Below are 26,784 nucleotides of genomic sequence, written 5' to 3'. Positions count from 1 at the left end.
CATGAAATTAAAAGACGCTGGCTCCTTGGAAGCAAAGTTATGACAAAGCTAGACAGCATATTAAAAAGCAGAGACAATACTTTGCTGACAAAGGTCCGTCTAGTCTGTGGTTTTCCAGTGGTCATGTGTGGATGTGAGAGTTGGACCATAAAGAAGACAGGGTGCCACAGAGATTGATGCTTTTGGACTGTGATGCTTTCGAACCGAGAGTCCCTTGAACTGCAAGGAGATCAAGCCAGTCCATCCTAAAGGAAATCAACCCTGAATATTCACTGGAAGGACTGACGCTGAAGCTCCAATACTTTGGCCAGCTGATGTGAAGAGCTGATGCATTGGAAAAGACCCTGATGCTTGGAAAGATTGAGGGCAAGAAGCGAGGCGGGTGACAGAGATTGAGATGGTTGGATAGCATCACTGATACAATGGACATGAATTTGAGCAGACTCCAGGAGATAGTGAAGGACAGGGAAGCCTGGCGTGCTGCAGTCCGTGGGGTCACAAACAGAGACGACTGAGTGACTGAACAATACTGTGCAATACAATCTCTCTCCTCTAAGCGTTCATGGCGGGGGCCGGGGGGAGGCTTAACTAAATCACAAGTTCTTGTATTATTTAAAGATTAGCCAATGTGCCATGTGCTGAAGCAAGATGTTAACTGTGTAATTCAATCTGGAGACCAATCATTTTATTCAGCTGAAAAGAGATTAGCTTAGCAGTTACTAATCAGCTAGTGAGGAGTTATAACGGGGGACCATCAGTGGGGAAGTGCCGTTCGAGGCAGAAGCTGGGTCGTTATGGAGACAAACCAGCTCTCGTAACGAAGGTGTCCTCTGCAAAGACAGGAGACCTCTGAGCCTGCTGCCTGACAGCCAGTCTCTAATTAGGCTACAGGGGAGTCTCACTCAGCCTGAAAAAGGATGAGGATCCTGATGCAGGCTACAACATGGATGAACCCTGATGCTGGGTGAAATAAGCCAGACAGGAAGGACAGATCCTATGTGATCCTGCTTCTGTGAAGTACCAAGAGTAAAACTCAGAGAAAGCAGTGGGGTGGCTGCCAAGAGCGGGAGGAAGGGTGGTGGGGTGTCAGTGTTTCTCGGGTGCCGAGCTTCAGTTCTGCCAGAGGAAGAGAGCTCGGGACGCACGGTGGTGATGGCCGCCCAACACCATCAGGGTCCTTAAAGCTACTAAACTCGATAGTCAGAAATGGTTACAGTGCTGAGCATCAGGTGGTGCTGATGGTACCACAGCGCAAGAAGAGAAACAACCAGAGTCTCTGATTAGGCTTTGGCTCCCCTTAGGTTAGGGGGTTAGAGCAATGGTGGCCTGGGCAACTGCCCAGCTCCAGAGGGGACATTCTAGCCAGGGGACCCGTCTCGCTGGGACCATGTCCTGGCACCTGCAGCCTGCCAAACATCCTCAAAGCCCAGGCGCATCCTCATTTGAACATTTGGCTGGGGGCATGCTCCCCAGGGGAGGTGACCCTCAGAATGGGGCCATGACCACCCGCTGGGAGGGTGCGGCCAGGTTGAGAAGACCTCCCTAGGCGCCTCCCCTGGTCGCTGGCTGCCTAACTTTCTGTTCTTTGGCCCCTGCTGTGGGGAGGTGTGAAGGCTAGGGCAGCTTTTCCACTTGGGATGGCGGGGCTCTCCCCTCTCCAAAGTACAGCTGACCTTGACCAAGGCTGGGGGTCATGTGCATGTAACTCATAGTTAACCCCCCCCTCCCGCCGGTATCCATGGTTTCTCCACATCCGGATATTCAACCAAGCACGGGTGATGCAGAACTGTAGTATTTACTACTGAGGACGATCTGCGTGCAGGGGGACCGTCGTCGTTCAAGGTCAACTGTGCAGTGGATTCCTGTTACTCTAGGTGGTCTTGTTCCGTAGCATCACCTTGACGCTGAACTAGCAAGTCGGGAACCAGTGCTCCTGGGGCAAACATGGGGTGAGGTTCCTGCCAGCCTTGGGTCACAGCACACTTGTCAACCATCAGTACGGAACCTTATGCACACTGTGTCTCCATTTTGTCTGTGTAAAGACACCCGACTTCATGCGCGTGGTGATTCACCGACACTGAACTCAAGGTAGCAGCCGGAAGCTCATCTCACCCACATGTTCCCCTCCTTAAAGCACAGCCCAGCCAGCTGGGGCTTGGGGACCCGACGCAAGATGTCAGTGCCTCCTTGGGGCCACTTTAGATGGTGAAGTCACTGCAGAAAGATATGCGATGCCAGGGACATGATGCTAAGCAGATGGTGGTGCTAGTGGTAGAGAACCCACTTGCTAATGCAGGAGACATAAGAGCTGTGGGTTCAGTCCATGGGTCAGGAAGATGCCCTGGAGGAGGGCATGGCAACCCACTCCAGTATCCTCGCCTGGAGAATCCCATAGACAGAGGAGCCTGGCGGGCTATACAGTCCATGGGGTCACAAAGGGTCGGACACGACTGCAGTGACCTAGCGCACCTGCATGCAGGTAGACGTGAGGCTAAAGGGCGTCGCCTTGGCTTGACCTCATCTGGAAGCCGGCACTGGGGGATTCAACATCTTTTAGCGCTTTGCAGGTGAACCTGTCCAGTGCCTGCCGTGCAGCTGGAGGAATGCTTTGGAAGCACAAATCTGATCCTGGATCCTCTGCTCAAAGCCCTCTAGGTCTTCTGGTCTCAGAGGGGCCGCACCACGTGGCCCAGAGCCAGACCCCTCTCCCCTCCCTTTCTCTTTATGCTCCTGCTCTTCTCAGCCCTCTACACTCTCATCTCCTTTACTCCCTGCCCACCCCACCTGGGGCTGGGTGGATTGATGGTGCGGGGCACGTGGGTTTGTTTGAATGAACAAGCGGGGCTGCCCGGGTGTGTTCCCTCCCCGCCCCTGCCGTCCCACTTACTCTTCTTGAAGAGCTTCTTCCGGCGTCCGGCCAGGGTGAGCTGGCCGTCCCCGCTGTCGCAGATGCAGCCCTCGCTGCCCTGCACGTAGTACTTGGGCACCAGGTTGGAGAGGGCCCTGCCCCCGGGCCGCACGGGGCCCTTGCACTTGTGCAGCTTCAGCTTCCCCGAGGCGTCCTCCACGCACTGCCACTTCTGCAAAACACATGCGGCCTCAGCCTCCCGGGCCTGCTCGCCCACCCCGCCGCTTCCCTGCTCCCTGCTCCCAGCCACCCCAGATTCGTCCCTCTTGTGGCCCCAACTGGACATGGGCTGGTGCCTGGAATGAGCTGCTCTGTGATGGATGAATTCCTGTCCACTGTCAGGGGAGCGGAGAAGTGGTACCCAGGGTGATGCGCTGTGGCTGAGCGGGAACCCAGCCACGGGGAAGCCCCGTAAGAGAAAAGCACTCGGGTTGGAGCGCATGGCCGGTACACAGGGAAGGGCCCTTCCAGAAGGTGTAGTGAGGTGGGGTGGGGTGGGGGGTGTGGTCAGCAGGGTGTGACTGCGTCTGCCGGAGGTGGGAGGTGGGTGTCTGGGCTGGGATCCTGGAGGCCCTAGAGCAGTAAGTGCAGGGCCCGTGGCAGAGGCCTTCCCAGCTGGCCTTGGTTCCTCCCACCCCACGTGCTCCTTTCCTTTGGGTTAAGTAGTGCGCTTGGATAATCGCTTTCAAAGACAGATCAGGCAGCCCTCTCACTGTCCGGGACTGCCAGATCCCCAGTCTGCAAGGAGAGGGTGGGATGGGCCAGCAGGAGGATTTGACTACAATCCCAGGGGGACAAAGGCCCCTCGTGGCCTCATTGATTCATTCCCTTGAAGCTCAGAACTGAAATCTGAGCCCCTCTGGGGTCTGCCCAGACGGTCAGCTCTGGGAGGCCAGAGCTTTCTGTCCAGGGCTTTCTTCCTGTGCCTGGCAACAGAGGCAGCCTTGAATGCTGCTCCAGCATGACCCAAAGGGCTCCAGGGGCACGGGCGGGTTCCTGATGCCCTCCACGGCAGGGGGAGGGGCTGGGAGGGGGTCGTGAACAAATGCTGGATGGGGCAGGGGGAGCCCAGCTGTGAGGACAGGTTGGTGCCAGTTCTGAGTCCAGTGATAAGACAGAGCTGCCTGGATGCAGCCTGTGACATGCACCCACCTGGTGCCCTGGCCTTGACAACCCATGGGTTTATTAAGGAGAAATGGAATGTGGAGGCCCTGGGTTTACTTCCTGTTACTGGTGAGATGGGCTTGCGTCTCCAGGCCTGAGCCAGCATGGGTGAGCTCAAAGTCCCAGCTCGCAGACCGAGGCAGGGAGGCACCTTCTGTTGGCGCCTGGGCCTTTCCAGGGCGCCCTCACCTGCTCCCCCTGTTCATCCGCCCGCCTCTCTCCCCCTGAGCCTCGCCTTAGGCTGGCATCTCTCTCTACAAGGCTCCGTCCTCACTCCCCGTCCTCTCCAGAGCCCACCTTGGCCTCCCAGGCCTCAGAAAATCAAGTTCAGACTCTCCCAAACCACCGTCACAGGTGCTGTTATCTCCAGATACTGTCTGGATTATATTTTCCTTAACATTTCTCTTGAAATCAGCTCATATTTTTACAACTAAACTTGTTTATGTCAGAAGGTAATCTCCTGTTGTTCCTATGTAAGCGGAAAGCCAGCCACGAAGATGATCTGGGAGAGTGAATACAATGGAAATAGTCATTTAACTTTATAAATACTGTGCAGAGGCCGCTGCATCTTTGTTAAAGAGGGATCAGGCAAGAGTCTCGGAGCAGCTAAAGACGCACGTGCACCCACGGGGAACTTTCCTCTGACTGGAGCAGGATTTTCCGAGCGTTGCCTGGCATCACCCTGGGTGTCACACTTCATCAGGGACACTGGCCTGCTGCTCTGAGAAGCAGGCCTGGGCCGCGGTGTGGGGGAGCCCCTGAGAGGGAAGGAGGGACCCCGTCCCCGGCCCCAGGGCTGCGCCGAGCATCCTCACCTGCCCCAGCTGCTCACACGCCGTCTGGTACTCGGCGCGCTGACACAGGTCTTTGACGCGCTGGTACTTGGGCAGGAAGTTCTCCTCCTGGGCATCCACCTTGTCGCTGTCCCTCTTGTGCAGCAGTTTGCTGTGGGGCAGAGAGCGGAAGCGGGGCTGGTCGCCCAGCTCTGGGGGGCACGTGGCCCCCCACAGCCCTGGTGCAGCGTCACCAGGGAGTACATGCGTCCAGCCGGGCCGCGTCTTCCAACAGTCAGAGACTTAGGAAGTGGGAACGCCTCCACGTGAGTTGGCAAATAAACGAAAAAGCATGTACGACATTGTCCAGGCAGGACAAAGCGTGTCTGAAGGGTACAGGGGGCGTCCAGACGTAAGTTCCGTATCAACCACAGGGACAGCGAACGGCTTCCTGTGTACAGGGGGCTGAGGACACAGACTCCCAGCCCCCGGTGGAAGGCGGCGGAACAGCATCAGTCTCCCTCCTGCCCTTGACACTTGAAGTATCGCGGGCACAGGTGGGGCTGCCAGGCGCTTCCTGGGAGGCACGGGTGGGGGTTGCCCAGTGTCGCCCTGGGGCGGCTCCTCTAGACCCCGGCACTCACCCTCTCTCCACCAGGAAGGAGTCCCGCCAGACCCTCAGCTTCTTTTTCAAGTGAAACCTGGGGGGAGAAAGCACATGTCCATCTTCTCATCAATGCAGGGGGCTCCCATGTCCCTCTATCCTTCCAGAAGCAGGGATGGCGCTCAGAGCCAGCCTTGATTCACAAGCATCGCAGACCCCAGGGGCAGCCAGGGCAAGTGGGGGACACACACACGCACACACACACCCACATGGACACACACCCACACGGACACACACCCATGGACCCACACATGGACACACACACACACACACCTCCCCGCCCACAGCAGAGCTGCACTTCCCTAGAGCCTTGAGTCTGAACGCGGGGCAGAACGACCCAGGTCAGTCGCTCCGAGTCACGCGTAGTCATGTGTGTGCCCCTCTGTGCCTCCCAGGAAGCCCAGCAGCTCCCCGGGCGCTGGAAGAGATCGCTCCCCTTTTACTTCAGCACCAGATGAAACGCTTCTCCTGACTTCAGGTTAATTACATTGTGTTTGGGGGATGTTTTTCCCTTTCATCCTCTGTCGTTGGATTTAAGTGTGCATTTTGTGGAGTTTCGAGCTATCATTTCCACTTCCCAGACAGGGCCTCAGGCTAAGAGAACTCTTCCATTCTGCACCCGACTCCCCAGAGTCCTGGCTCCCAACACAGCGCCCCCGCCCTCCCCAAACACACCCATTTTGTACCCTTACAGCTCATAAAACCTCCTAGTCAGAGGGAGGAGGCTCAGCAGAGGTGGTTCCTTCTACAGGACGCTCAGTCTTGGACAGACAGCGCCCACCCAGCCCGGCCCCTCTGAGCTGCAGGAGGTACCAGCTGGAGGCTGCGTCCATCAGTGCTGTGGGGCCGTTATCTCGGTGGGCAGTTACACCGATGGCCACTAGATGCCGCTGCTGCCACGCCAGTGACTGCGTCCTCCACCTTCCTGTCCGACCAGCCTCAGCTCAACTTCCCACCTAGTTTTTGCTCACCATCACTGTATAGTGGGAGAAGGAAAGGGCAACCCATTCCAGAATTCTTGCCTGGAGAATCCCATGGACAGAGGAGCCTGGCGGGCTACAGTCCATGGGAGTGCAAAGAGTCGGACACGACTGAGCGACTAAAACAATACCGTATAGATAGCTATGGTTTTTCCCGTGGTCACGTATGGATACGAGAGTTGCACCATAAAGAAAGCTGAGCGCCAAAGAATTGATGCTTTTGAACTGTGGTGTTGGAGAATACTCTTGAGAGTCCCTTGGACTGCAAGGAGATCCAACCAGTCCATCCTAAAGGAAATCAGTCCTGAATATTCATTGGAAGGACTGATGCTGAAGCTGAAGTTCCAATACTTTGGCCACCTCATGCGAAGAACTGACTCATTGGAAAAGACCCTGATGCTGGGAAGGATTGAAGGTGGGAGGAGAAGGGGACGACAGAGGATGAGGTGGTTGGATGGCCTCACTGACTCAATGGACATGAGTCTGAGCAAGCTCTGGGAGTTGGTGATGGGCAGGGAGGCCTGGCGTGCTGCAGTCCATGGGGTCGCAAAGAGTTGAACACGACTGAACAACACTGTTCTTTTGTTTGCCTCCAGGACACCCAGGAATATGTTCCCAATACTATCCAGCATAAGAGCCACAAATCATGGTGATTAAGAGTGTAGCCTCTAGCCTAGAGTCTGGATGCCTGGAGTGGGATCCAGACTTGCCAAGAGAACTCTGACAAGTCACTTGACTGCTCTGGGATTCAATTTCCAAGCTGGGATCATCATAATGCCTACCTCACTGGGTTACTGTGAAGATTAAAATGATAAAATCTGCTTCAAAGCACTCAGAACAAGGCTGGCATACAGTAAGTGCTTAATTAATGTCAGCTCCGATAGCTGTTATTTTTTTTTAAAGTTTCACCCAATTTGAGCTGTGGCGGGTCCTCAGCGGGTCACTGTGGCCATATTCTAGCTGGAAAGGTGGACTCTCAGAGAGGGAGCTTCCTTTCCTGCCCCCACCCCCGCCTGCCCCCACGCCATGGCAGGTAAGTGGTCAGGATGAGGGGCCCTAGAACCCCAGCTCCTGAGTCTGGAGGAACCCCTGCCCCCCAGACCCACACAGCTAGGCCAGGAGCTCAGACAGTTTGGGGTGCTTGGCACCCCAGCACCCGCCCTGTCCCCTCACCGATTCGCTGGCCGCTCTGTGTCCAGAAGCTTGAGGATGGATTTCCCGTCCATATCCGAGGGGATGTCCAGCCCAGCAATGTCCAGGATGGTGGGGGCCAGGTCGATGTTGAGGACGATGTGGGGATTCCTGAGGGAGGCGGGGCGAGAAGGACTCGGTCACCAGGGCAGTGGTGACCCAGCCTCCCCTGGGGCGGGCAGGCTGGAAAGCTGCCATCCATCATGTCACTGTCCTGCACCCTGGCCCTCAAAGCTCCTCTCTGCACGTTCGGTTCAGCTGAAGCCCAGCGCTCACCTTCCCACCCTCTGCACAACCACGGGGGGCTGCGGTTCACAGGCCCACACCTGGCTTCTGCTTGGCTCTTTCTTCTGCCAGGAAGGCCCTGCCTGCCCCAACTGAATGGAGAACGCTTTCTTTTGAGATGCACTCCAAACTCTGGACCTTCCCCTGGACTCTTCTCTGAGCCTCTGATGTGAACACTGGTCCCCTCGCTGCGCCTGGAAGGCTGAGCACAGCCCGGCCTCTGGGCCTTCGCCCTGGTGTCTCCTCTGCCTGGAACGTTCTTCCTCCATGGCCCCAGCGAGCACTCTCACCACCTCTGGTTCTTTGCTTGACGATTACCAGAGAGGCCAATGACAGACTAAGTGGCCCCGAGATCCCCAGGCTCTAGGGTTCACAGCCTTGTGTGACTCCCTCCCCTTGAGGGTGGGCCACACCGACAGAACAGGCAAAGGGGGTGGGATGTCAGACCAGGGGGATGTCATGTGACCCACGCCTGTCCTAGCCATCCCTCCCTCACTTCCTTTTCTCCCCTGGTTGGCTCTGAAGACCTCCTTGCCACAAGTTCACCCCAGAAAGGATGCCTGGTAAACACTCTGGGAGGCCGCTGTGTGGGCTCAAGTCCTCCGTCTGCACCTGAACAACCCCTGAGCGTGGAGAGATGGGTCCTCCCCAGCTGAGCCTCTCTGGGTTTTGCGTCCTAAGAAGCAGATCACAGACTCTGAGGCTGACCATTGTAATGACAGTTGCTGGGTTACAGTTCAGTCCATCTTCTCTTTCTGAAAGCAAGTAATCCTAATGACTTTAATGGTCATAGATTCTTCTCAAATAAGGAAAAACATTCACAAGTGTCAGAAACCTGGTTTTGAGACAAATTCCAGCTCCTCTCTTCTGTGCTATGTAATCTCAGGCAATTTAACCCGAGCCTCTGTTTGCTCGTGTTTAAAACACGGATAACACTCACATCTATCTTAGAGGCTTGTTATCATGCTTAACTCAGTTACCTGGATAGAAGGTGCTTAGACCAAAGCCTGAAGAATCACACTGTATCAACACGGCTATTATTATAATAGCTATGATTATAGGTGGGGACCCTGAGATCCAGACAGGGAGGGACCCAGTGAGGTCGGCAGAGGACTAGAGATGAGGCTGGACTACAGCTCACACCGCCTGCCTCCTGGAAGCTCCACCAAACCTCCCAGGCGGGGCAGGAACATCTCGGTCCCAAGACGTTGCCCTTTCAGGAGGAATCCTGTAGCCGAGTCAGTGTCTCCATGCGTTCAGGGCTCGGACGGAAGTCAGACCGGATGAGCGCCAGAGCAGTGATAACGCGCATTTCAGAAGACCCTTCGAGTCGGTCTCCATAACATCCCGGCTGACCCGAGGAAGCTGCAGCTATGATTACTGGCCGTTCTACCCCTCCCTGCCCCAGGCACGACGTTTTTGCTGCCAGGACGTGTCATTTCAAAGGTTAACCCACAGGCACGGCTGGCGGAGGGGCCACGTGGCCCTCGGGGAAGGATGGGGGGAGGCTGGTTCCCTTAGCGCTGCCACTGAGCTGGCCCCACTGACCTCAGCCCGGGGCCCCTCCCCGACAACTGCCAGGCCCACCACCAGTCAGGACAGACAGAAGTCGAGGTGGCATCTCCACGCGCTGTCGGGGACACAGAGTCCGGCTCCCTGATTCTCTGGCACAGCGCCCACTATGAACAGTCTGTTTTCTCGGATGCTAACAGCCCTGGCCTCCCCTTCCCCAACAGAGGGGATGGTGATGATCAGAACCCACCCTGGGTGACATCACTGCCCCTTCGCTCGGCACCCAGGCCCACCTGCCCACATCCTGTGCTCCCAGGGGAGTGGCCAGGGGCTGCCCGCTGAGGTGCCTGCTGCTTGCCCTTGTGTGTGCCAACGAGCCTGGAGGCCTCCCTGGAATTGCGGGGTGCTGGGGGTGGGGTGATGCACTTACAGGGAGCCGGCCTCCACGTTGGGGCCCCTCACGTAGAATGGGACCCTGATGTCGAACTCGTAGGGCATGGACTTCCCTTTCACCAGTCCGAACTGGCCGATGTGGTAGCCGTGGTCGGCCGTGTACACGATGTAGGTGTTGTCCAGCTCGCCCGTCTCCACCAGCATGTTGTAAATCTGAAACGCAGGCAAGGCGGTGAGGATATGGGGAGGGCCAGCGGGCAGTGGGCACCTGGCCTGCTCTGCCCTAAAGGGGAGATGTGCTGGGGTCTCAGGCCCTGTCCCTCCCCTGCTTCAGGTCTTCGCTCAACTGTCACCTCTTGGTGGGGTCCCTGGGACTGACCCAGCTGTCACTAGGGCCTCCTCACCTCCCGCCCCCCTTTGCTTGCCTTCTCAGCACTTATTTGTGGACTGTGTCTCCCTGCATTGGCATGCAGGTCCCATCTGGGTGGGACTTCTGTCATTTTGTTCCCTGCTGGGTCCTGTGTGTACTGGAGCTCAACAGACGCTGTGGGATGGATGGATGGATGGATGGATGGATGACTGGCCCAAGGCAGGAGTCTGTGACCCACAACAGAACTTTCTGCGATGCAGGCAATGTTAACACCTGTGGCATGAGCCACGTGCAGCCACATGTTCAGCACTTCCAATGTGGCCAGTGCAACTGAGGAACAAAACTTTAAATTTTATTGGGAAGTGACAACGTTAGTTGCCCAGTGGTGTCTGATTCTTTGTGGCCCGATGGACTGTAACTCATGGTAGGCTCTTCTGCCCATGGAATTCTGCAGGCAAGAATATTGGAGTGGGTAGCCCTTCCCTTCTCCAGGGAATCTTCCTGACCCACAGATCGAACCCAGCTCTCCTGCATTGCTGGCAGGTTCCTTACTGTCTGAGCCACAAGGGAAGCCCTTACTGAACTTAAGTAGTCATGGATAAATTTAAAAATACATACCCAGGCAATGGAATATTTTTCAGCAACAATAAAACAATTAAGTACCTTCAAGTGAACCTTGAAATCATCGCACAAAGTGGAAGAAGCCAGATACAAAAAAGCCACGTATTGTAGGGTTCCTTTTATACAAAATGTCCAGAAAAGAGTTCACAGAGACACAAGTAGGTGAGGGACTGCCTAAGGTGGAGGGGTGGGGGGGTGGTTTGGGGTGATGCTTAAGGGCTGCAGGGTTTCCTTCTGGGGGTTGAGGAAACTGTTCTAAGGCCAACTGTGGATCGCACAACTCTGAATAAGTGAAAACCCACTGAAACGTGAGCTTGAGTCGGGTGAGCTGTGCGGTATGTGCATGTGCGGCATTCTCCGGAAAGCTGGAGAAAAGTGTATGTAGCCACACGTGGTTGCTGGAGTGGACCAACCAGAGCTGGAACAGTTCCCAAGTACTGGGGTTCCCTCTGGATCACTCAGCCGTTTCGGGGTGCCTCTCCTTTCTGCCCGGTTCCATTCCTCTCCCGCTGACGATGCTGGGGGCGGGGCGGGGCGGGAGGAGGGCAGCCTACCGTCTCCATGGAGTCGTCCACCGACAGGAGGGTCTGCAGGCGCTTCCGCTGCAGCATGTTGGTGAACTGCATGTGGATGGGCTTCATGGGCCCCGTGTAACGCATGATCCAGTGCTTGTCGGGGTTGGGCGCGTAGTTGTAGCTTGGGGTGCTGGTGGGCAGACACGCATAGAGGTCAGACCAGGCCGCGGGTGGGGGTGCCCCCCAACCTCCCCACCCCAATATGTGCTGGGGCTACAGCCCAGGCTGAAACCTGGCCCCTCTGGACGCCAGCATGTCGGGGGCTCTGCCCCAGGTTAGGTCAGCATCTCTGTGTGGGGCATGCATGTGGGAAGACTGGGGGGCCACAGCGCCAGGTGCCCTGGAGGCCCCCAGGGGGACCGTCCTCCCATCGCAGCCCTGTCAGCACGCCGAGCGCATCAAGGCCGAAGTCTCTGTCTGTGCTGGGCTGTCTCCTCCCTCGAATTTGCCCACCTCCCTTTGTACAGGAGGAGAGAGGTTCAAGTTGAGAACCACCCACGGGCACAGCACCCAATTCTAATTTAACAGCACTGCATTCATTTTTCAGCTGCATTGGGTAGATGGCGAGTGCCAGTTATCAATGCTAATTAAGGTGTGTCACATGGAATTTCCTTTTGAAATAGATTTTGGTTTTTGGTTTTTTTTTAAAAGGAAATTGGTTAAAAAATTCGGTTAATAATAGTCAGAAAACTGTGAGAATGGCCTGAATGTGTACGTTTGGGACAGGCTGTATTCTATGACTTGTCACAAATATTCTTCCTGTGTGGTTAATCTCCCATTTTAAAAAAGAGGAAACGGGGGTCAGAGGAGTTCCGGGACCTGCCCACGGTCTCACTGAGTGACTGGTGCAGCCACTGGGCTCTGAGACTTCTACTGTGGGGTCAGCTGTGATGCTCAATGATAAACGAATAAATACAGGATAATCTGACCTCGGATGAGCGCTGGCTGTGTGCTGGGTGCACGCAGAAGGCTCCATTTAAATCATCTCATTTAATATTCAGAACTGCCCTAGGTGCTGGGGCTACTTTTATTCACCCTGAGTGAGAAACGGAGACTCGTGGCCCAGTGAGGGGACGACCTTGCCAAAGGCAGAGCTGGGGGCTGAGCTCACGAGTGGGAAACCCCACAAGGCATGGGTGCCCCTCACAAGGGGTCTGATGATACTGGAAGGCCAGGGGCCGCTCAGATCTTACCCCCCTTCCCTTCCCCAGGCAAAACTGCAAACACAGGCTAAGCTTCCTCTCCTTGAAGACAAAAACTTTTCAAGAGGACTATTAAGGGGGGAGGGCTGAGGGGGTTGGGGAGGGGATAAGGGTCCCAAATGTCCTCCCTTCCTCGGGACCTCAGCCCCCTCAACTTCAGAGAACTTTCTGGGGTGGAAGGAAAGACCCTGCAGCTCATGGAGCCCATAGTTATGGAGATGGTCGCTATGTAGACAGAGTGAGTCTCAAGACTCCTTCTGGACTTTGCGGTTCTGGCCGGTCTCCTGCCGCTAAATCTGCCCCGGCTCCTTCGATCCTGAGGAACGAGGAACGAGGCTTTCCCTGCCGGCCGGCTTAGGGCCTGACCAACGTGCAGAACATTCCCAGGGGTGCGCCCACCTCCCACACCAAGGGGGGCTGCGGGCTGCAGGAGCAGCAGAGAGAGACGCCCTCAGGGCTGGTTGGTGGTTTGGGGAAATTGTTCCCATGGCCCCAGGGGCCCGGATTGGATGCAATTCTGAGCAATTACCCCTGAATCTCTTAGATTCTAAGGGGCTGGTGTCTGCCCTGGAGAACAGTGAGGGCTGAGTCTGTCAAGAGTCTGCTATCTGAAGCCCCTTCTCTGGAGACGGCTTTTGGAGCAGGATCTGGGGTCCTGCTTGGGGCCAGGCTCTCCCTGCTCTCCTGGGACGGGGTCACATTTTCACAGGAACCCAGCCGTCTGCTGAACAAAGAGGCGAAGCCCTCACCTCTGAAAGAATCCGAGGAATGTCTGCTTGTCCAGCCTGAAGGACAACATCCCCTCTTCTGCCGCCCCTTCCGGCCCCTCGCTCTGTGTCTGGAGGCCTGGCCCCACCCCCACCCCAACATGCAAGCCTGAGCCTGGCTCCCTTGGGTGATGGAAGGAGAGGCCCGTGACCCGGTCAGATGCCACACTCCTAGGAAGCTCTGGCTGCGCGCGCACGTGTGTGTGTGTGGGGTGTGTGTGTGTGTGGTGTGTGTGGGATGTGTGTGTGGTGTGTGTGTGGGGTGTGTGTGTGTGTGGTGTGTGTGGTGTGTGTGTGTGGGTGTGTGTGTGTGTAGTGTGTGTGTGTGTGTGGGGTGTGTGGGTGGTGTGTGGTGTGTGTGTGTGTGGGTGTGGGGTGTGTGTGTGGGGTGTGTGTGTGTGTGTGTGTGTGGTGTGTGGGTGTGGGTGTGTGTGTGTGGTGTGTATGTGGGGGGGGTGTGTGTGTGTGTGGTGTGGGGGGTGTGTGTGTGTAGTGTGTGTGTGGGTGTGTGGTGTGTGTGTGGTTGTGTGTGTGGTGTGTGTGTGGTGTGTGGTGTGTGTGTGTGTGGGATGTGTGTGTGGTGTGTGTGTGGGATGTGTGTGTGGTGTGTGTGTGGGGTGTGTGTGTGTGTGGTGTGTGTGTGGGGTGTGTGTGTGTGGGGGGGTGTGTGTGTGGTGTGTGTGGGGTGTGTGGGGTGTGTGTGGGGTGTGTGTGTGTGTGGTGTGTGTGTGGTGTGTGTGTGTGTGGTGTGTGGTGTGTGTGTGTGTGTGGGATGTGTGTGTGGTGTGTGTGTGGTGTGTGTGTGTGGGGTGTGTGTGGGGTGTGTGTGGGGTGTGTGTGTGGGGGGGGTGTGTGTGTGTGTGGCGTGTGTGTGTGGCGTGTGTGTGTGTGGTGTGTGTGTATGTGTGGTGTGTGTGTGGGGTGTGTGTGTGGGGTGTGTGTGTGGGGTGTGTGTGTGTATGTGTGTGGGGGTGTGTGTGTGTGTGTGGTGTGTGTGTGTGTGTGTGCGCGCCTGTCTCTGTGCGTGCATGTCTGTATGGCGGTGTATTTGCATGTTTGTGTGTCTGCGTTTGCACCTGTGTTTATGTGCATCTCTGTGTGTTTGTTTTTGTGTATCTGTGTGTGTGTATATGCTTAGATCTTTGTATCTGTGTGTTTGGGTGTCTGTTTCTGTGTGTATTTGTGTATCTGTGTGTGTGTGTGTGTCTGTATATGGGCCTGTGTGTACATGTCTGTGTATCTGTGTTATTTGTGTGTCTTTGTGTCTGTATCTGTGTGTTCTGTGTATCTGTGTGTGTGTGCACACTGGTGTATTTGTGTATGTGAATGTGTCAGTCGCTCAGTCGTGTCGGACTCTCTGCAAGTCCGTGGACTTTAGCCCACCAGGCTCCTCTGTCCATGGGATTCTCCAGGTAAGAATACTGCAGTGGGTTGCCATCCCCTTTTCCAGGGGATCTTCCCAGCCCAGGGATGGAACCTGGGTCTCCTGCACTGCAGGCAGATTCTTCACCATCTGAGCCACCAGGGAAGCCCAGTTTGTGTGTACATTTGTGTGTATCTATTTGTATATTTGTGTGTGTATCTGTGTGTGTTTGTGTGTGTCTGTGTGCATCTCTGTGTATGTACGAAGCTGGGGAGGGTGGACGGGGCCCTGGGCAGGTGCAGTGGGACCGTGTCGCAACGAGCAGCATTTGCCAGAACCCAAAGCCCAGCAGAGAATGTGACGCAGGCTTGACAGGGTGAGAGTCTGACAGGGGCCTCGAGACAGAAAGATCTGGAACTCCGACCTGAGGTTCTCTGGCCCCTCCTCAGCCCCCTGACTGTTGTAATTAAACATCCCAGCTGCAGAACTTTCTGGTTTGGAGCTTTGTTTTGAAAATGATTATACCCCAGAGATAAGAGAGCCTTCCAAACACACTCCTAATAAGGTGCGGGGGGGCGCTCTGGGTGAATAATAGCAGGCGGTGCTCATGTTCAAGTTCTATAATTTTCATTTCAAAGGGAAAATAAATGAGCAGGCGATGTCAAACAATCTCATCACAAAACTCCAGGGCTGCTGAGGAGGAGGGCGGGGTGCCAGCACCCCTTTTAGAGGAGACACTGCAGAAGCCAAGCGAACCATCACCCCACCCCACTCCATGGCGCCCACCCCACGGCAGGACTGAGTGGGCCTCACACTCCCTCCGGCAGAGGCTGGGGGCAGGAGGCTGGCTCCTAGGCGGGAGGAGCGGGTGGGTGGGGCCACCAGGTCAGCTTTGCAGAGAGGCGGTGCTGCTGTCCTGGGATGTGCTTCGTCCTCACCTGTCCAACTCTCCTTCCCAAAGACCAGGGAGTCGGCTGACACACTGCCTCACCCTCCAGGAGCCACTCTGGGTGCCGTCAGAAAGGAATCACAGCGAGTGGGGCGAGGAGGGTGATGCATTCTGATTGTAAGGAAACTTAAACACTTGGAATATTCAGGCGGGCTCCAAACTGCCCTGCCCTTGTCACCCCAATGTCAGAGTGAAGGTTTGCTGAGCATCACGGCTGAGCAGGAGGTGGTTTGAGGCAGAGGAATGCAGAAGATTCCAGAAAGATTTTCTAGCCTGCTCAGGAAGGAGGACTGGAGAGGTGGGCAGAGAGATGGCAGGCAGGAATGGGGGCCAGATGTGAATCTGAGCTCTGCCATTTACCAGCTGTGTGACCTTAGGGAACTTACCTCACCTCCCTGACAGGCAGCCTCCAAGACAGCCCTCAGCGGCCCCCAATTCTACCGTGAGTAGCCGCCTCCCACTGGTCTGTGTGATGAGTAGAGTATGGTAGAGATGGTGTGTCCTTTTGAGATCAGGTTATAAAAGACTGCGTTGGCCCTAGGTCAGAGGCAGCCCTGTGCGTGAGCCCCAGGCAAGCCTCAGGTGGTGGCACCCCAGCTGACATCTTGATTACATCCTCTGGAGACCCTGAGCCAGAACCAGACAGGTAGCCCTCAGATTCCTGACTCACAGGTACTGTGAGATGCTACACACTGGTGTCCTAAGTGGTTCGATTTCAGAATAACTTGTCATGCAGCTATAGATAACTGATACATCAAGGGTCACTGGGAATATTCAGGGATTCAGTGCAGAAGATCCCCTGGAGAAGGAAATGGCGACCCGCTCCAGTATTACTGCCTGGGAAATCCCATGGACAGACAGTCCAGGGGGTCCCAAGAGTCGGACACGACTTAGCGACTAAACCACCACCATAGGGCTTAGAATAGAGTCTGCCATGGAGTCAATAGCTTATACAGGCTGTAGACATATTAGTAGTCTGATGAAGCTATGGACCGCTTCTCAAAAGAATGCTTAAAAATGTGCAAAATCAAAAAACACACAGGATTGAAAGGAAACCTGTGACACAGGTGTACACCCAAAAGGCAGTTCTAGCCACAGATCTCGGTGAGAGGATGTGGGTCCCACGTTAACCACTGTTGACGCCTGCTTTGGGTTGTTATTACTGGATCTGTATTCCAGTTCTCCAGAGATCAGCTGTGTGCTCCTGGGTTCTTTAAACCAGGAGGGTTAGAGAGAAGAGGCAGCCTTGTCTCCATCATTACGTCATTGTGACCGAGCCTGACCCTCCCGCCTTTGTGCCACCCAGTAGCTCTGAGGCAGTGCCCTGACACTTACATGTGCTGAGATGCATTAGGGAAGAGGCTTGAGTACTGGGGGGCTGAGTCCTCAGGACCGTGGGGGGCTGCGTGGCTGAGGACCATGAGCACAGGCCTGTGCGGGTACATCTTCTTGGATGCGCGGAAGAAGCTCACACTGTCGTTGGTGATGAGGTCTGTCAGGTAGTCCTGGGGGCCGGGGAGAGACGGGAGGCGTGAGGAGCCGGGAATCTGTGCTGAACATCGGGGATGCAAAAGTGGCCAAAACAGACAATCCTTGCCCTCCTGGAGCTGCTGGTCTGGGGGCAGACATGCAGTGAGTGATGAAGTAAAACAGGGAATACAGACAATAAGTAGGCAAGCGGAACAGGGAATGTCAAATGATAACACCTCACAGTGGAGGAAAAACCCTGAGAAGGGGGTAGGGAGGATGGGAGAGGAATTGCAATTTGTCATTCATTCATGACAGATATTAAAATAATAACACTACTGAGTGCTTATGGCGTGCCAGGAACTCTTTTGGGTTTACGTGTCAGATCAGATCAGCCGCTCAGTTGTGTCCGACTCTTTGCGACCCCATGAATCGCAGCACGCCAGGCCTCTCTGTCCATCACCAACTTCTGGAGTTCACTGAGACTCACGTCCATCGAGTCAGTGATGCCATCCAGTCATCTCATCCTCTGGGTTTACATGTATTAGCTTGTTAATTCTTACGCAGTCCTAGAAAGTAGGTGTGATGAAAAGCCCTGTTTTCCAGAACAGGAAAATGAAGGCCCAGAGAAGTTAAGTGAATCGGCCAATGTCACACAGCTGATAAATGTGGCAGTCAGGCCTCCTGAGTCTTGGTCCTTAAGCCTGAAGTCTTTTCAAGGCCCTAGGGACTGAAGCGACTTAGCAGCTGCTGCAGCAGGGATCCCATTGTGGAGGGTGAATACATGCCTGCAATGCTGAAGGGTCTGTCCTGGGGGCAGGAGCAGATGAACATATAACCAAAGAGTTGAGATGGTGATGAGCAGTGACAGGAGGAGGAAATAAGACAAGATGTGACAAAGAGTAATTGGGAGCTGAGGCAATCAGGGAGGGCTTTTCTGAGGAGATGACACTCGAGCTGGGACCTGAGTGGCAAGAAGGAACTGGGCGTGGGAAGATCTCCATCATTGGAGTTCACTCTCAGCTGCTTGCTGGAATCCTTAAGGGAGCTTTACTAGTGTCTGGGCCCTCTTCTGGTTTAGCTGCTCTGTGGTTCAGCTTGGGCACTGGACTTTTAAAAAATCTCCGCAGGGGACTCCAATGTGCAGCCAGGAGTGAGAATCACCGATCTGGAGGAAGCATTTCAGGCAGAGGGGACAGCAGATGCAAGGCTCTGAGGCGGGAACAAGTGTGGCTTGTGTTCAAGGAATAGAAAGAGGATGAACAGTCAGCAGACAAGCAAATCGTGCCACAAACCCAGGCATGCCGTAGCAGCTCCAGAACAGTGAGAGCCACGTAGATAAGCTGGCAGGAGGACGGATGAGTGGGAACGTTATGGACAGGAAATGAGGGCTTTAAAAGCTCAGCAAAGAAGTTGAGATTTGTTTAAGTTCTTCCTGAACTTGGTAAATCTTTAGCTGCTGATTTCTTTGGAAGGGAATGAATTCTTAAACATTTACCCTGTGCTTCCTAGGAAGCAGCTCTGTCCAAAATGATAACTTTCAAAAAGGGATATTATTTTACAAGAAAAACGGTGAAGAAATGGCTACAGTTTCTACCCTTCTACCGCTGTACCCTGTACGAAATGCAAACACACTCCCTGGGCTCCTATGCCTCTCGAGACACACACCTCCAGGGACACTCGCGCACTGCGTCTCTGCATAGGATGGTCACTGCACCACAGTGACCAGCAGTAGGGTGGTGACCAATGACCCCGCACTGCTTCCATTCTGTGCAGTGCTGGGCAGACACGAAAAGGGAAGTAGATCTGTAGTGACTGAGGTGGAACAGTGTCCAAGATATACTCTTAAGGGAAAGAGCAAACTACTGAGTCAAACTTCAGAAAAGTTTATTTATTTATATTTTTTTGTGGGAGGAGTAGGGAGGAGAGGAGAAACAAAACCCCTACCTTCATATGCTTCTCAGCACTAAGAAAAAAATTCAGAAGGACAGATCCCTAAGTGCTAATTGGGGACCAAGACAAGGGGAGAGAGGGGAGAAAGTCACTCGTTACTTCATGCAATTTCCCTTGAAACATTTTGGGGAGTAAAAAAGGGTCTTACAAAGGGGCCCTGTAGAACATTACATAAAATAATTTTCTTCTATATGATATAAATCAACAAGCTGCTGCTATAGCTGCATTTCAAAAATGGTTCCAATACCAGTCTCTTCAGATGGTGACTTTACACAAACTTGACAAGTGAATAGTGCATTTAGCAAGGAGCCTGGTACTGGGGGAACCCACAAGAGACACTAGCTCTTATCGTTTTTATCAGACCTTTGTTCCACTGACCTTCATAGCGACTTTGTGAAGTGGACACCACGCCCATTTTACAGATAGGAAAACCAAGGCCACAAAACTAATAAGCAATTCATTCAGAGTTAGAACCCAGGCCTTTGTGTTTTTTTGTCTGGTCCACCTTTCGTGCCCCGACAAACAAAAATATTACTGGGAGTAGATGGTGGTTTACATCAGGTCTTAACAAACCTTTTCTGTAAAAGGCCAGATGATAAATATTTGAGGCTTCATAGGCCAGAAGTCTCAGTTACAATCACTCATTACTGCCATTACAGCTGAACAGCAGCAACGGCAGAAATGAATGGGCATGTCTAGGCTGCAGTAAAACTTTATCCATGCACACTAAAATCTGAATTTCATATAATATTCATGGGTCATGAAACTCGCTGTGCTTTTGATTTTTTCCGGCTAAGTAGACATGGAAAAACCATTCTAAGCTCAGGGTTGTAGCAAAACAGTTGGCAGGCTGGGCTTGACCCAAGAGCTACAGTTTTAAGAATGGATTTTGAAGCCTGATGGCCTGGGTTTGAATCCTGAAAGTGAAAATGTTAGTCACTCAGTCATGTCTGACTCTTTGCGACCCACGGACCACAAGAATCAAATTGTCCAGGCAAGAATACTGGAGTGGGTAGCTATTTCTTCAGGAGATCTGCCCAACCCAGGGACTGAACCGGGTCTCTGCATTGCAGGCAGATTCTTTATTGTCTAAACCACCAGGGAACATTCCCCTTCGAGCTGTGTGGCCTGGCTCCTTCGCCTCTCTGGGCCTCAGTTTCCTCATCTAGTGATTAGGGAAACTAACAGCAAATCGCTCACAGGCTCTGGTGAGAAACGCACAGGTTAATTCATATACAATGATTCCAGCGGTATCTGGTGTGTGATACCCTCTAAAGGAGGATTAGCCATTATTCCTCAGGAATCAAGCATTTTCCTTGTGAAAATTAAAACAGTACAAACAAAGCTGAAGTTCCCTTTGATAACCTCTCATCTCCACGTCCAATCTTGGCCTCTGTAGTCTCCTACTGAGAAAGAAGTATCTTTCCTGATGTGTTGTTATGTATGTTACAGTTGCTTTATGCATCTTTTACATGAATCCTATTATCCTGTGTACATTCATTCGTCCAACAAACACAGCAGTGGACAAGACTAACACTCCTGCCTTCATGAGCCTCGTATTCAAATAGGAGGACGGTTAACAAATGAATCCGTGATATACACAGGTGTGGCTCATCCATGGTGATAGGGGGTGGGCTCGGCGTGGGGAGGTGCCCAGTACACAGGGTGGTCTAGGAAGGTGACATCTGACTAGGGACCCCGAAGAGTCCTGCAACTTGCTTTTCCACCAGTCCTTACATCCTAAGCTTCTCTGACGGCTTTAGACACCAACCCCTCTCATCTTTTTCCAGATGTTTCCATGGCCATTCAGTCATTTCCCGCATTAGTGGGCTTTCTTGGTTGATTTCTTTCAGTGACACATTTGCAGCCAACAGCTGGGCTAAGCCCCTCTGCATAGGAGGGAGGCTTCTCTGGAACACAGAGAAAGTGCAAATGGTGGGTGCACTCAAGTTCATGGCAACCACCATTTCTGCAGAGCCTCCCACCACCTGGACCCTCCCCTGGCCCCAACTTGGTCACTCCTGCCTCCCTCCCGCTGCCTGTTCTGCACTCTCCTGCCCTCTTTGACCATTCGGCTTGCTTTATGCCTCATTCTTTTCTCATCAACGCTGCCTCTCTCTTTCCACTCTGCTACGAGGACCCCTTTTGGTGGCATCTGCCCACCTTTGGGATTAGTGATTAGGGCAGAGTCCTCAGAGGGCCTTCTGAGGGGCACTTGGGAATGACTGTTGATTCTTCCTTCCCTGGGCCTCCGCCGGGGCCCCCGGGGTTAGCTTCGGCCACAGTGCTCTGACCTCCCAGAGTCACAGGTCTGTGCTCCCCAGCTCTGCCGTGGCCGGAAACTCCGTGCTCGCTCCTGTTCCTTCCTGGTGCTCCTGCTGCCCACTGCTACCCCTGGGAGCCGAACCCTGGACCTGAGCCAGCTCTGACACCCAAGGGGCCCCCCATCCCTCTCTGTTTCCAGGCCTCCGGTAACTGGGGTCCCAGGAATTCTCCCACCTTTGTCAGGGGGGCTCCTCTCATTCTCAGGCTGAGATGTGTGGATGGCAGGAGACGGGTGAGAAAGCACCACTGCGCGCCCCATTCTCAGCGCCAAGGGGGTGGGGTCTCCCGGGTAACTTCATTATCGGGCTGTGCTGAGGCCAGGGGCGGACATGGCGAGGAATGTTAACAAGGAGGGAGTGGACTTTTCTGGGTATTTGAAGAATCTGCCTGCACTGAGGCTGGGAGGAGAGAAAAGGTGTGCTCAGCCCTGTGAGACTATGCTTTGTATTTCCAAGGAGTCCAGTAGACTGGCTAAACACCCCCAGCCAGGACTTTAGAATGAATCTGCTCTGGGGAGGTCATGGAGACAGGCCTACTACATGCAGAGTGAGACACGGGGTCAGGGAGCGGCACTGCCCAGGTGATGCCATGTGTGGTTCCTGCCACTCAGGGCCTGATCAGGCTTACACACGTGGGCGGTGATTACCTGTCGAAGCTGGGAGGGCTCCCCAAATGTGCTGGTATTTCCGGAAGGGAAATGGGATAGAGTGTATTTTGGCTGCTGAGATGGCAGGAATATTTGCCAGTCACCGGATGATTTTTTTTAAATGATAAGTGTGGATGAACCATCAGTATTAGTCTCTCCTCCTCCCTGTCATCATCACCACCATCATCATTGTTTAAGCCAGAGGTCAGGAAACTACAGCCCACTGGCCAAGTCAGGCCCCTTGCCTGTTCTTTTAAATAAAGTTTTATTGAAACACAGCCAGGTTTATCTGTTTACATATCATCTACGGCTGCTTTTGGACTGCAAGGGCGGACTTGAGCAGTTGCAATGGAAACTATAGCTTGTAAAGTCTAAACTATTTAGTATTTGGCCCTTTGCAGAGGAAGTTTTGTGTCTTGATCTGAACTAATATATTCTGAGTGCTTACTATGTGCAGTGGGCTCCTCTATCACTCTACACGTATTATTAACTCCTGTGAGCTTCAAAAGCCTTTGTGAAAAAAATTACAATGAAATACCACTACATCTCTGACTGGAACGGTGTATGAGGGAGCCTCCTGGGGGCTGGCACTGCTCTATAATTTGACCTCGGTGGTACTTACACAGACGCAAACATATGTGAAAATTTCCTGAGCCATCTACCTAGGATCCATGTACCTTACCTGATCGCGGTTCAACAAACCAGAACTAGAAAAAGTATGGCCTAGGGAATGACCTAGGGGTTTCTCTGGTGGCTCAGATGGGAAAGAATCTGCCTGCAATGCAGGAGACCCAGGTTTAATCCCTGGGTTGGGAAGATCCCCTGGAGAAGGAAATGGCAACCCACTCCAGTATTCTTGCCAGGAGAATCCCATGGACAGAGGAGCCTGGCAGGCTATAGTACATGGGCTTGCAAAGAGTCAGACACGACTGAGTGCCTCACACACATACATATGGGGAAGGAGTAGGTTAAGGTACCGAATACGATACAACAAGAATGGAGGAGCTACACTCACAAGTAAGAACATGGGTAGATTTCAACAAAGCATTAAGCAAAAGAAGCTGGATACAGAATTAATCTACAATGCGGGAAGTCTGAGTGACAGAAGTCCTTGTAGGGGAGGTGGTTGATGGAAGGAGTTACACGAGGGGACCTTCTGGGGCTGGTGGCAACATTGCTTCTTGACCCACGTGAATGCTGGTTACATGCATCCGTTCAGCTCGTGAAAAGTCACTACACCGTATGTTCTCTATGCACGCTTTCGATAACAAATTTCTGCCTTGGCAAAATGTTGTAAAATAATGCTCTCATATCACCCGGTGCATGTTAGAACGGTGAGCCTCGGAAAGACAAAAGGTGACGAGTGTCGCTGGGGATGTGGAGGAAAGGGAAGCTCTGTGGACCGCCGGTGGAACGCAGATTGATGTAGCCACTACAGAAAACAGCAAGGAGGTTCCTCAAAAAATTAAAACTAGAACTACTCTATGATCTGGGGATTCCACTTCGGGGTATTTATCCAAAGGAAATGAAAACCGGATCTCGAAGGGATATTGCAGCATCAGTCCCAGCAGCCTGGGTATGCAGACAACACGAGTGTCCTCAGTGATGAATGGATAGAGATGCGGTGTGTACACACACACATGAATATTATTCCATCATGAGAAAGAAGGAAATCCTGGCTATTTGCAACAACATGGAAATTATGCTAAGTGACTTAAGTCAAACAGAGAAAGACAAATATTGTGTGATACCACGCAATATACATGGAATCCGAAAGAGGGGAACTCATAAAAACAGAAAGTGGAATGGGTTCTCCCAGGGGCTGAGGGATGGGAGAACTGGGGAGGTGCTGTTTAAGGGTCCAAACTTACAGCTAGTAAATGAGGAAGTTCTGGAGATCTCATGCATAGCATAGGGATTAGAGGTAACAGTACTGTATTATAATGAATTTGAGCAAAATCTGGGAGATAGTGGAGGACAGAGGAGCCTGGTGTGCTACAGTCCATGGGTCACAAAGAGTCTGATATGACTTAGCAACCGAACAACAATTGTATTATAAATATTAGACTTGCCAAGAGACTAGGTCTTAATGATTTCCCCCCAAAAAGGAAAAGATAATTCTGCAACATGATAAAGGTTTAGCTAACATGACTGCACACACTGCATTATATATATGCACTGAGCCAACATGTTGTCCATGTTAAATTCACACAGTGTTATATGTCAAATATATTTCAATTGAAAAAACCCAACACCCTTATGTTGCCATTTGCAACAACACAGACGGACCTAGTATTATACTTAGTGAAGTCAGTCAGAGGAAGACAAATATCAATATTATACGATACTGTTTTATGTGGGATCTAAAAAAGAATACACATGAGTCTACATAGAAGACAGAAAAAGACCCACAGACATAGAGAACAAACCTATAGTTATCAAAGGGGAAAGCATTGGTGGGAAGGATAAATTAGGAGTATGGGATTAACAAAGTATGGGATTAACAAACGCTCCACATAAAATAGGTAAGCAACAGATTTACTGTATACCACAGGGAATTATAGTCAATACTTTGAAATGACTTATAATGAAAAATAATCTGGAAAACATGTAACTGCATCACTTTGCTATATCATTGAAACTAACACAATATTGCAACATTGTAAATCAACTATCCCTGTTGTTGTTCAGTCGCTAAATTGTGTCCAACTCTTTGCGACCCCCTGGACTGTAGCCCACCAGGCTCCTCTGTCCATGGGATTTCCCAGACAAGAATACCGGAGTGGGTTGCCATTTCCTTCTCCAGGGGATCTTTCCAATCCAGGGACTGAAGCTGCATCTCTTGCTTGGCAGGTGGGTTCTTTTACCACTGAGCCATCTGGGAAGCCTTAAATCAACTATACTTTGATTAAAAAAAAAAGAAAAAGAAAACAGTACTCTTAGAAACAGAGACTATTATTTGAGAAATGAAGAAACTGAAGCAGAGGGTGTCGGCAGGCTGTCCAAGTCTCACATGTAATGTCACGATCCGAGCCCAGGTGGTTGGGCTCCCGTGTCCCGATCCCCAGGGCTGAGCCCCACTGCCACCCCAGCCAGGAAGGGGGACTCACCTTGGAGTAGTCAAAGCCGTGTTTCTCCTTCACTCCATTCCGACACAGCGTGTAGTTATAAAAGCGGGAGTTTTTGAGGAGGCCGACCCATTCCTTCCAGCCTGGCGGCACGTAGGAGCCGTTGTATTCATTAAGGTACTTCCCAAAGAAAGCTGAAGGGGAGAGGCACCAGGAAGCCTTGTGAGGTTGCAGAGCGCAAAAGCCTTCTCTTGCCATTACTCAATAGAAATTTCCAAACCACGCCAGGCCAGGACGTGGAGACAGCACTGCCCCCTGAACCACGGAGTCCCTTGGCCAGCAAATGCAGTCTGTGACCCCCTTCGCAAATGTTTGCACATGCAGAAAATAAAATACATAGGATTGCAGAGAAATCAATTGTTTTGGAAACTCAGTTATCAAAGTATTAGGAGAGTTTGCCATAGAGTAATGGGTCCTTAAAAAAATAATGAAGATGCTAAACGCAAGGCCTTATAAAAAGTGATCATTTCAAAGTAGTGATGAGTGAGAATAGTTTTGTGAAAAATATTTCTTTATTTGGCTGCACTGGATCTTAGCTGTAGCACGTGGAATCTTCAGTTGCAGCATGTGAGATCTAGTTCCCCGACCAGGGATTGAACTGTGTGGAGTCTTAGCCACTGGACCACCAGGGAAGTCCTGAGGGAGAATATTTTATTTTGCAATATCTACAGCAAATGCAATGGAATACTGAAATATCGGTGATTTCTACAGATGACAAATTATAGATTCTGCTGACATGCCACAGTTAGAGGCCTACATTCCTAATTGAAGCGAATGTCAAGTGTCAGTTGTAGGTCAGTGAAAACAAGAGTCTAGCTTTTTACCACTCAGGTTTATGGACCCCCTTGGATTCTATCTACGACTCAGTGACTAGAAGAGCTAACATTTTAAAAAACCGGACCAAGGCCAGTCATTGGTGGGGGCGTGGAGCATCTGGAGCTCGCACACACTGCCAGCGGATGTGCAGACCAATCCTGGCACGGAAAGAAAACTATTTGCTAGTATCTGTTAAACTTGATCATAGTCATAGCTTCTGACCCAGCCATTTGAATCCTGAATTTCACTCAGCGGAAACGCATTCATAGGTTCACCCAAAGTCACAGGCAGGACGGGCTCACAGAAGCACTATTCATGATAGCAGATAACTAGAAACAAAACAGATATCCATCTGTGCACGAGTGGGGAAACAGGACCACCCTTGTGGTCTGGTGGTTAAGAATCCACCCGCCAGTGCGGGGGACATGCGTTCGATCCCCGGTCCGGGAAGACCCCACAGGCTGCGGGGCAACCAGGCCCTTGTGCTTGACAGCCTGTGCTTCTCAGCAGGAGAAGCTACACGATGAGAAGCCCGCAGGCTGACGCCAGAGCAGCCCCCGCTCACGGCAACTAGAGAAAGCCCGTAGCAATGAGGACCCTGTGCTGCCATGAACAACAAACAAATACAATTAAAAGAGAAGAATGGAGAAGTACAATGTGTGTTTATACACCTGAGTATGTAGAGAAACAAGGAAAATACTAGTGCTGTGTTTACTAACAGGGACGCATCAC

The 26,784-nt window shown here is 52.5% G+C and overlaps 1 protein-coding gene across 7 annotated transcripts in view; it reads right to left on the bottom strand.

Annotated features, from left to right (window-relative positions):
* SULF2 (sulfatase 2) overlaps positions 1 to 26,784 on the bottom strand; it is a 125,932-nt gene that overhangs the window by 16,229 nt on the left and 82,919 nt on the right. For all 7 annotated transcript variants that reach the window (XM_027558336.1, XM_027558341.1, XM_027558338.1 and 4 more), the window contains exons 4-11: positions 25,219 to 25,370; positions 17,053 to 17,222; positions 11,416 to 11,566; positions 9,908 to 10,083; positions 7,663 to 7,791; positions 5,490 to 5,546; positions 4,888 to 5,017; positions 2,888 to 3,080 (exon numbers count right to left, since the gene is read on the bottom strand). In XM_027558336.1, the coding sequence (XP_027414137.1) occupies positions 2,888 to 3,080; positions 4,888 to 5,017; positions 5,490 to 5,546; positions 7,663 to 7,791; positions 9,908 to 10,083; positions 11,416 to 11,566; positions 17,053 to 17,222; positions 25,219 to 25,370 (1,158 nt within the window). The remainder of the gene's footprint in view (positions 1 to 2,887; positions 3,081 to 4,887; positions 5,018 to 5,489; positions 5,547 to 7,662; positions 7,792 to 9,907; positions 10,084 to 11,415; positions 11,567 to 17,052; positions 17,223 to 25,218; positions 25,371 to 26,784) is intronic.

The sequence above is a fragment of the Bos indicus x Bos taurus genome, chromosome 13, assembly GCF_003369695.1.
Source record: "Bos indicus x Bos taurus breed Angus x Brahman F1 hybrid chromosome 13, Bos_hybrid_MaternalHap_v2.0, whole genome shotgun sequence".
Lineage (NCBI taxonomy): Eukaryota > Metazoa > Chordata > Mammalia > Artiodactyla > Bovidae > Bos > Bos indicus x Bos taurus.
This window is presented reverse-complemented; position numbering and strand designations above follow the sequence as displayed.